General features: G+C 40.0%; 1 protein-coding gene across 1 annotated transcript; it reads right to left on the minus strand.

Moving 5' to 3' along the window:
• Positions 1–1,715: 1,715 nt before the first annotated feature.
• On the minus strand, positions 1,716–9,651 carry SF3B6 (splicing factor 3b subunit 6). The gene is made up of 4 exons (XM_060786914.2): positions 9,484–9,651; positions 5,442–5,560; positions 3,922–4,060; positions 1,716–2,338 (listed from the first exon to the last, which is right to left on the minus strand). The coding sequence occupies exons 1-4, from the start codon at positions 9,511–9,513 to the stop codon at positions 2,249–2,251; spliced, it is 378 nt and encodes a 125-aa protein (XP_060642897.1). The 5' UTR covers positions 9,514–9,651; the 3' UTR covers positions 1,716–2,248.
• Between the last annotated feature and the right edge of the window lie 887 nt (positions 9,652–10,538).

Below are 10,538 nucleotides of genomic sequence, written 5' to 3' on the forward strand. Positions count from 1 at the left end.
ATGTATAATACCAGGCTACCATCTTCTATTAAAACAACCAGGTATTCAATCACATGCAGATCTTTATTCCACCTCCTGCCTGTGATGCATAATTGTATCAATGTAATTTATAAAATAAACTTATTCCATTTCTAATGCTAAAGAAAATACGTAATGGGCAAGCAACCTTCTGGACATAATTTCATGCTGTTTCTTGGTGGAAAATCATAGCTGGAAACACAAAAACACCAACACTGATGTGTACAGAGATGTTAATATATATTACTGACTTTTACAGGATATTCTTTCTCTTGTTTCTTTTAACTGACCTCATTCTCTGTACTAGCTGTATTTTAAGTACTTGTGCAGACTTTGCCCTCCAGGGGTTCATAATGCAGCATGGCAAGCATTGCTCTTGCGCAGAGCAATAAAGCCCAAAGCAGGCTCTAGGAAAGGAGTTTGGCTGTCTTTCCAGAGAAATAAAAACATTCTCTTCATAAGCCTTAAAGGAATTTCCTGGTACCAAAACAAGTCTTTAAAAGAAAGGTTAAAGACCGGAACATTTTCTTTCCACAACAAGAAGGTAGTAAGAGCAGGAGCTAAAGTTACTGGGTGCCTTCTAATCAGCTCCTGTATATCCCGGGCATTTTACGGGGCTTTCTTAGGCAAGGAATACTCAGAGGCAGTCTTGCCAATTCCTTCTCCAGAAACAGATTCGACAGCACCTAGTATTCACTGGTGGTCTCCCATCCAAGTACTGTATTAGAAGCTAACCAAGATATTGGAAACTAACCAAGGCTAATCTTGCATAGCTTCCAGTATCAGATAAGACATGGTACTTTGATGGGTGCATACACTGCACATAAAAGATTTACGGATACAGGTTCTATCAACTATGCATCCATCTGCACATCTGCACTACAGAAGTAATCGGGACACAACTTCAGAGGCGGCATCTTTTGGTGTAGGAGATTCCCTTCTTGTGCTATTAACTTAGGAATATAACTCGATCTGGATGATTAATTCAAAAAGTGGACTAATGTCCTTAAACAGGATTTCACTTCACCTCTACAAAGCCACAAAGCCCCAGAGAGGCTCTAGAAAAGGGAGTTCCAACGACAGTAACGTCTTTCAGAGAAATCCAAAAGGTCAAAGGCATGTGCTATCCCCAAAAGTTAAAGTCAGGCCCCATGTAGGTAGGCCTAGAAATGAATTAATAGCTAAATAGAGCAGGCATGAGCAAACTTCAACCCCCACAACCCAGGTGTTTTGGACTTCTACTCCCACAACCCCTAACAACCGGTAGGCTGTTAGGAATTGTGGAAATTGAAATGCAAAACACCTGAAGGTCTGAAGTTTACTCATGCCTGGTATAGAACAATGAACTACCTTTTTCAAAGGTCCAAAAATACAACATCCACCTCACAAAAAAGTGGTAAGTAAAAGAAACAATTGTGCCAAAAATATCTATTCATTCCAAGACATAACTGAGCACCAAAAACACTTAGCAGCACTTCTTAAGTTCAAAAAAATTAATAAAAAGTGGACTGTTTTATCTATTAATAGAGGAACATACAGAACAATTACAGAGTTTTTAAAAAACATCTATGGGATTTTACTGCAAAAGAATATTGCCATTTAAAAAAGCAATTAGCACACTATACTAGCAAAATTGAAAAACTACATCTGCTTTTAACACATAATGTCGTGCTTCATAAAGACTCAACTTTCCAGCATTCCCACATTTTAAAAAAGAGTTTTAATGTGAAGAGCTTTGGAGCTTGTGATTTCCCTTGTGTTATGGATGTAACATCATTAGAATGGGAGTGGAAGACAAGCAACTGGGTCACTGCAGAGTTCTATCAGATCCCCACATTACACCATTTGGAAAAGATAAATACCTAATTATAGACACAAATCAAAACATAATATTAACACCAATGTATTTTACATGTTCTCTTGAATATAATGGTTAAAGAAATATAATCAATGATGTACAAAGCTTTTTTATAAGCCTCTGGAATATTTAAACAGCAATCAAACACTATGACAAATCTTAATTTTCAACGTACTGCTCGCTGTGATGATGCAGCAGTGACAAGCCTTTTCAAACCTGGGATTACCAAGTGGTAAATGAATTAAAATTCACAACTAAATATGCTGCAAATTAGGTATATACATATGGAAATATTCACGTTGTTCTAAAGCCACCTATGGGATTTTTCAAAAAGTGTCCAAAAAAGCCAGTTGCTCGTTAAGCTTAAGAGTTTCATTTTGGTGGGTCTGTGTTTATTCCATACTTTTCCTTCAGAAGTTTGAGCTGTTCTTCTTTCTTCTTCGTATCCATCTTTTGGAATGCCTGTAATAAACCACAAAAAACCCTATTAATAGGGTAATACTTACTAGTTTTATCCCAACTCAAAAAGCCTTCCATTACTGTTTTGTGGTGCTTCTAGCACAGTGGTTCTCAGCCTGTGGGCCCCCAGATGTTTTGGGCTTCAACTCCCAGAAACCCCAACAGCTGGTAAACTGGCTGGGATTTCTGGGAGTTGTAGGCCAAAACACCTGGAGACCCACAAGTTTAGAACCACTCTATTCCACAGATCAGCCGGATGGAGGAGAAGCTGATTTGTGGAATAGAATCACCTCCAAGCTCTGAATAAACAGGAGGGGAAAAAACCTTTTATTTGCTTTGTATCACATGGCAAATAATCAAAAGTGATGGGAATTTTTGTTCAATAAAATCTGGGGATCCAAATGGGGTAAAAACTAAAGAGCAAAAAAATTGTATGGCTTCCTGTTTCCCTTGATTCTCTGTCCGTGGATTCAATGGCCAAGGGCAGCCACTAGGCTGATGTGGCCCTCACTGAAAATGAGTTTGGCACTCCTGTTTTAGGTAATGGCAGAGGAAGCCTAATATTCTAAAGTGCTAGAAAAATGTTACACTGGAAGGAATAAACTGAAACAAGACTTTCCATAAATACACACAAAATCTTTGTCATCTTTTGGTTGTTCTAAGCCTCAGAAGAGACTTGCACATTATGAGACCTTCTGATTCTCTTCTAATATAATATTGTCATAGAAAGGGCTTAAAATACCATGCCCTTTGAGATGGACATGCATCAGTTATGTCACTGTTTGAAACAGGTAAAATATTACAACGTTAGTGATTATACTTCAGCACTGTAGAGGCAATCTACAAAATCGCTTGATCAAATACAACTTCAAACGCACATCACACACATAAAAATAACACCTGCATGTTTTTTTTTAAACTTCAGTCCCAATATATTTTGCTACACATCATTTAATGGTGAAAAATCTTTTTCACACACACAAAAAACAAACATACAAAACCCACAATACATGAACCTGTGCATGTTTTACATACTCAAATCTTGTGACTGGAAAAAATATATCCTTTGAACGTCAATGAGCCAAAACCGTGAAAGAGTTTTATTGGAAAGAAATAGAAGAAAGTAGATATTGTTCCTTGAGATCCAAAAATATCATTCTGCTGATATTTTTGGGACTATTCACTTTGAACAGAAAAAAAAAACCCAATAGGCTCCTCTTTGGTCCAGGACCCGTTTCAAACTTTTGATTCTTGTATTTAGAGTGCTGGGCTCAAATTCCCTCCAAGACCTGGCAGCTCAGCTACCATTGTACGCACAATCTAGGAATTTCAAATCTACAGGGAAAGGATTATTATGCATGTAACTCTGCTAAGGCTGCAAGCCTTTCAAGATCTGGATTTCCATCTGAAGAAAGCTCTTATTCGTTGTGGGAAGGAAGTGAAGACCTTCCTCTTTGATTCACTGGTTATGCTGCTGAGTGGGATATTCGGCATTAATCAAGTTATGTTTTAATGCCTTTATCAAATAAATATTATTATTATTCTAGCAATAACTGAACTGTTGTAACAAAACCCCAAGTACTTACTCTGTTTGCATTATAGTACAAGACTACAAGATATCTGTTGCATACGTTGAACCCTGACAGATGATCACAAGCATTTTTGGCATCAAAAATATCTTCATAGACAACATAGGCCGTCCCTCTCGTCTCTGGGGTGTTTCCTCTAAAAAACAAGAACAAATTCAATATGAGCAGAAGAGGGGAACAAGTTCCTGATAGTATTAATATCTTGTGCAAGGAATTTGCCACAAATTGCAGTCCTTTGAAATTCTCTGGATTTAGTGGAGCAAATTAGCAACACTGACTTCAATTTGATGCATTCTTACATGGACTAAGCCAATGTTCAGAGTAAGCATGTATAAGGTTGGGCTGTATTAGATCAAAATCAAGTATGAATCCAGTCCAAAACACTCTTTGAGTTCTAATCAATATTTAACAACTGAAAAACATAGTTATAGCACAAAATGTCTTAAAAGAATTGGGATGTGCTATCAGTTGCATTATTTTAGTGAGCCAAACCTCAAGACACAAAAAGTACAGATATAGTACCAAAAAATAATAATGGTAGGACTGTTTGGAAGCAATGCATAAAGTTAGATAACTACAATATTGAGTGGCTTATCCACTCAATTTTTCAAAACACAGCTAAGAAGCATGTCTGAACTGTATTGTCTCAAGTGAAGCTCTAAAAGAAATTTTATGCTGAATGAGTTGCAACTAAAAATAACATGGTAATAAGGCTTTTACGGATTGTTTTCTTTTCTTTTCTTCATTAATTGATAAAGCATAGTATGTTGTACTAGTATTCTGAATTATTGCTCTGTTATATACATTGGGAAATCTTCCTTTGGCTTACTGCTCTTTGCAGTTCACATTTGAATAACTGGATGATGAGATTGCAAATGCCAAAATGTCCTTAATGCTTTTTTTCAGCTTATCATTTGGTTCTTATTACTGGCTCCAAATCTCTTTGTTTTCAATGGAAACTTTTCAAAATAAATTAATCATGATAATTTCCATGAAACAACTGGTGACATTATGGATTAATGATAATAATAAAACTTTCTTATAGACTGCCCTATCTCCCCAAAGGGACTCAGGACAATTTCCAACAAATATGGTGAACATTCAATGCAAACCCCCCCCTCCCCCGTACAAACAATTTACATCAAGATAAAACACATTAGACAATATAGAACAACCTAACTGTAACTTAATCAGCAAAATAGCAAAAAAGAAATAATCACAAATTACAAAAACCTTGATAAAACACACTAAAAATGAAAAAAATATAGAAACATATAAAATGTTTGGATTGACCCACCTTAGTTCAAAAGTAATATTTTCACCTTTGTGTTGAGGGTTACTTGACATATACTTAGATGTACATTGCTTATAACATGCTAATTTTATACCACAGCACTTTCCCTGAGATATCACATCATCTTTTTTCACTACTTTTCACAAAACACTGCAATAGCAATAACCTAGTCAATTAGAACAGCACTTTGCAATTTTTATTCAAAAACACAAAACAGACTTACACTCTAATTTGTCGAATAGGTCCATATTTTCCAAAAATGTCGTACATTTCTTCAGCTGTAATTTTATACGGCAAGTTTCTGATATACAAAATCCGATTTACTTCAGGGGGCAGACGGATCTAGATTTGGTAAAATATGCCATTTAGAAAGAAGAGCATTGATTTTAGAAGTGCAAACATCTCTTAAGTATAGTATGATCCCATATCTGTCAGGACTGTAGATAATAGCAAGCCAAGAATACCATAGAGTTGTTCCTGAGGAACTAGAATCTACTTTGTCAGATGTGGATTAAAAAAAACCTGCAGATACCAATTCTGTTAACATGGAGTTGTACTATACTGTATTATTAATGTAGAAACCTGCTTCTCTTGTCTTACAGGATAATTCCAACTGGAGCAACATTATGACTAGTTCAGCCATGCAAATTTTAAAGCCCAAACTTACATTTCTGCTAAAAAAAATTGTTTGTTTTTTTTTTGTTCCCCTACCACATCATTAATTCTATTTGCTGAAAATGCGAAGGAACCACAGCCAGCTTGGCCAACAAGAATTTCAGGAGCTGAAGTCCAAAACACCCAGAGGGCCAATAATTTTACGTATTATTTATTTCAGATATTTGTACCCCGCCCTTCTCAACCCCCTGGGGGGCCTCAAGGTGGCTTCCAGCTGGCACATATTTGATGCCTACAATAGCACAACAAAATACATATCAAAACCAATAATTATAAAATAGTTAAAACATTAAGTTAACACAATAAAATCTACAAGAATAAACCAGTGTGGTGGCTGTTAAACTACAGCTTAAGTGATGGAGTTTTTAATTGATCCCAATATTAATTGGATTTTAACTGTTTTATTAACAGGAGCTGGTTTTTGCCTCTTGCGTATAACATGTTATAACAATAATATAGTTTGTAGTTATTGCGTTTTTGTTGTTATAAGTAATATGTCTGTTACTGTTTTATTTTATTTATGTATCATGATTTCCTGATTTGTTGGTTGATGAATTTTGTTGTCTTGGTTGGTTGACTCTTATTATGTATACTATATATTTCTTTTCTGTAAGCCGTCTCGAGTCCCTTGGGGGAGAGGGGACGAGATATAAACGAAGTGTAGTTAACCACTGTCAAAAGCCTGCTTCCACATCCATGTCTTTAGTTCATTTCTAAAGGTTATTAGAGTGGGAGCCAATCTTTGGGGAGAGCGTTCCAGAGCCAGGGGATATGACTGCGTAAGGCCCTTTCTCTTGTCCCCACCAGCCAGCAGACCTCAGGGCCCAAGTAAGTCCATAGAGCAGTGGTTCTCAACCTGGGGTCCCCAGATGTTTTTGGCCTTCAACTCCCAGAAATCCTAACAGCTAGTAAACTGGCTGGGATTTCTGGGAGTTGTAGGCCAAAACATCTGGGGAGCCACAGGTTGAGAACCACTGCCATAGAGGGAGACGTGATCGTGCAAATAGACTGGACCCAAACCGTAAAAGGCTTTATAGGTAACAATCTGCCTGGAAACACACAGGGAGCCAGTGGAGCTGCATTAACAGAGGGATTGAGCATTATACTCAACCTGTAGGATGTAAAGCAAGCTGGCCAGTACACATAATCAAATTATGCAAGATATGTATGTTTACAAATATACGCATACATATACAAATACACACACACACACACACACATATAGATTCTCACACACATACTACTTCATCACGTTAGAGCAGGGGTCCTCAAACTAAGGCCAGGGGGCTGGATGCAGCCCTCCAAGGTCATTTACCTGGCCCTCGCACAGGGTCAACCTAAGTCTGAAACAACTTGAAAGCACACAACAACAACCCTATCTCATCAGCCAAAAAGCAGGTCCACACTTCCCATTGAAATACTAATAACTTTATATTCACCGGGATTGTGGCGCAGCTGGCTGAGTGTCAGCTGCATTAAGATCACTCTGACCGAAAGGTCATGAGTTCGAAGCCAGCCCGGGTTGGAGTGGGTTTCCAACCAATTGTGTAGCCCGTTGTCGACCTTTGCAACCCGAAAGACAGTTGCATCTGTCAAGTAGGAAAATAAGGTACCACCTTAAAGTGTGGGGAGGCTAAATTAACTAATTTATGAGGCCATAAAGACTTCAGCAAAAGCATGTGGGGAATGCGGAAGTACTTCATCAGTGTTGCAGATGGACGATGAAAGCGACAGCTCCCCTGGCGGCCAGAAAAAAGTTAAATAGCCTCTGTCTGTCTGTATATGTTGTATGTCAAAATTGGCATTGAATGTTTTCCATACTCCTGGTCAGTCGAAAGGTACTCCTGGTCAGTCGAAAGGCGGAACAGGGTACAGGGTTACAGCCTGTGTTGGATGGGGTCGCACTCCCCCTGAAGACGCAGGTTCGCAGCTTGGGTGTGATCCTGGACTCATCGCTGAGCCTGGAACCCCAGGTCTTGGCGGTGACCAGGGGAGCATTTGCACAGCTTAGGCTCGTGCGCCAGCTGCGCCCGTACCTTGAGAAGTCTGACTTGGCCACAGTAGTCCACGCTCTTGTTACATCCCGCCTAGACTACTGCAACGCTCTCTACGTGGGGTTGCCTTTGAAGACGGCTCGGAAGCTCCAGCTAGTCCAACGCTCGGCAGCCATGATACTAACAGGAGCGGAGCGCAGGGAGCACAAAACTCCTCTGCTGCACCAGCTCCACTGGCTGCCGATCTGCTACCGGGCTCAATTCAAATTGCTGGCGTTGGCCTTTAAAGCCCTAAACGGTTCGGGCCCAAGCTACCTATCTGAACGTATCTCTGCCTATGAACCCACCAGGACTCTAAGATCTTCTGGGGAGGCCCTGCTCTCGATCCCACCTGCATCACAAGCAGGGCCTTCTCTGTGGTGGCCCCTCAGCTGTGGAGCGCCCTTCCCATGGACATAAGATCAGCTCCGACGTTAATGGTGTTTCGAAAAAAGCTAAAAACATGGCTGTTTGAACAGGCATTCAGATAAACAGTGCAATGAATATGATGAATATAGGAATGGAATTATAGACAACGAATTGGATCACGATTCTAGTTAGGGGACGTTGTTGTGTTGTTATTGATGTGCCATTACTGTATATTGTGCTTTCATGGTTTTTAAATCGTTTATTGCTATTTTGTTATGACTGTTTTTGCTATGTTGTGAACCGCGTTGAGTCGCCTTCGGGCTGAGAAACTGCGGTATACAAGCAAAGTAAATAAATAAATAAATAAATAAATATATGTGTACACTGTAACCCGCCTTAGTCCCCTGCGGGGTGAGAAGGGCAGAATATAAAAGCTGTAAATAAACAAATAAATGAATAAATATTTGTTGAAATTGTTCTTCATTTTAATTATTGTATTGTTTAAAGTGTTTTTTGCACTACAAATAAGATATGTGCAGTGTGCATGGGAATTCATTCGGGTTTTTTTTCCTTCAAATTATAATCCGGCCCTCCAACTGTTTGAAAGACTGTGACCTGGCCCTCTGTTTAAAAGGTTTGAGGACCCCTGCACTAGAGAATGAATCCACTTTAAATCTAGTTCCTGCCTGCTGCAGAATTCTGGGGTTTGTAGTTTAGTGAGGCTGTTAACGGCTCTACCTTAAACTACAAATCCCAGAATTCTGCAGGAGGCAGCAACCGGATTTTAAGTGGATTCATTCTCCAGAACAGTGGTTCTCAACCTGTGGGTCGCCAGATGTTTTGGCCTACAACTCCCAGAAACCCAAGCCGGTTTACCAGCTGAGAGTCGAAGGCCAAAGCATCTGGGGACCCACAGGTTGAGGACTACTGCTCATAGGTCCATAGATATAACTACATCTATCTATATACACACACAGTGATCTCTGTGAAAAGCCTCCTTGTTTTCTGAAGCCTTTGGGAATTTTAGTTTCACACACAGAGTTATATATAAAAGCCCAAAGCTTCGGAAGACAAGGAGCTTTTCTTTATCGGGATGCCAACCCATTCCCGCCTGGTTTGCTGGGCCAGAACACCCCCGTCCCACGAAACGGCTTCTGGGGCGAGGAACAAGGGTCCCTTCAGACTCACATTGGCGCGCTTGGCCGCTTGCATCGCCATGGCGAAGGTTAATAGGGTCTCCGGCTTCTTGGGAGAAAAATAAGGAAACTTCGCAGCGAGTCCGCGGCGGATGAAGAGCTCCAAGGCCTCGCTTCGCCTTCCTCTTTGCCTTAGCCGGGAAAAGAGACACGTCACTTCCGGTCCTGGCCAAGGCTAAGTAACATCGCGTGGCTTTGATTCCCGGGCGTGTTTGGGCTCTCCGCCCCCTAGAGGCGAGGAGGAGCGCACGCAATATAAGGAGATCCTTGCATCCCACAAAAAAGGTTTTCACCTTTCACCAGCTAATAGCAGCTCAGGAGATTATTTGAAGGCCAAGTAAAGACAGTTAAATGTGTTGTCAAAGGCTTTCATGCTCGGAATCACTGGGTTGTTGTGAGTTCTCCAGGCAGTATGGACATGTTCCAGAAGCATTCTCTCCTGATGTTTTGCCTGTCTAAGATCACTAAAGATCACCAAAGACTACAGTCTTCAGAAAGAACTTGAAGACCGGGCTGTTCCGATGTGCCTTCCCAGAATAGGAAAACTCCATCAATAAGTCCCAGAAGCACTTTATTAGAATTAAGATTGCTGGCACACTGCACTTACCCTATAATCCTTACGTATCACCGGTCACATCAGCACTTTTAATTCTGTACCCATTACTCTGGCCCGGCCCAGTTTTATTGTGTGCTGGTGTATTGTTTATTGCTTGTTGTTTAATATTGCTTTAACTGTTTTTAATTTGGTTTAGGTTGTGTATTGTTATGTTGTGTTTTGAGGCCTTGGCCTTTGTAAGCCACATCGAGTCCTTCAGGAGATGCTAGCGGGGTACAAATAAAGATAATAATAATAATAATAATAATAATAATAATAATAGGCAACCCCAGAGGTTGTGATCTCTTTTGGAAACTAGGCAAGTGGGGTTTGTATATCTGTGGAATGTCCAGGGTGGGAGAAAGAACTCTTGTCTGCTAGAGGCAGGCGTGAATGTAGCAATTGGCCACCTTGATTAGCCCTAATAGCCTTGCAGCTTCAAAACCTGGCTG

This window comes from Anolis sagrei, chromosome 1 (genome assembly GCF_037176765.1).
Source record: "Anolis sagrei isolate rAnoSag1 chromosome 1, rAnoSag1.mat, whole genome shotgun sequence".
In the NCBI taxonomy this organism is placed as follows: Eukaryota; Metazoa; Chordata; class Lepidosauria; order Squamata; family Dactyloidae; genus Anolis; species Anolis sagrei.

Coding starts and splice junctions, on each gene's coding strand:
- SF3B6 (XM_060786914.2), bottom strand. CDS start 9,513: ATGGCGATGCAAGCGGCCAAGCGCGCCAAT. Junction 4,061..5,441: donor CCTATTCGACAAATTAGAGT/GTAAGTCTGTTT, acceptor CTTGTTTTTTAG/AGGAAACACCCCAGAGACGA. Junction 2,339..3,921: donor TGTACTATAATGCAAACAGA/GTAAGTACTTGG, acceptor GGTTTATTACAG/GCATTCCAAAAGATGGATAC.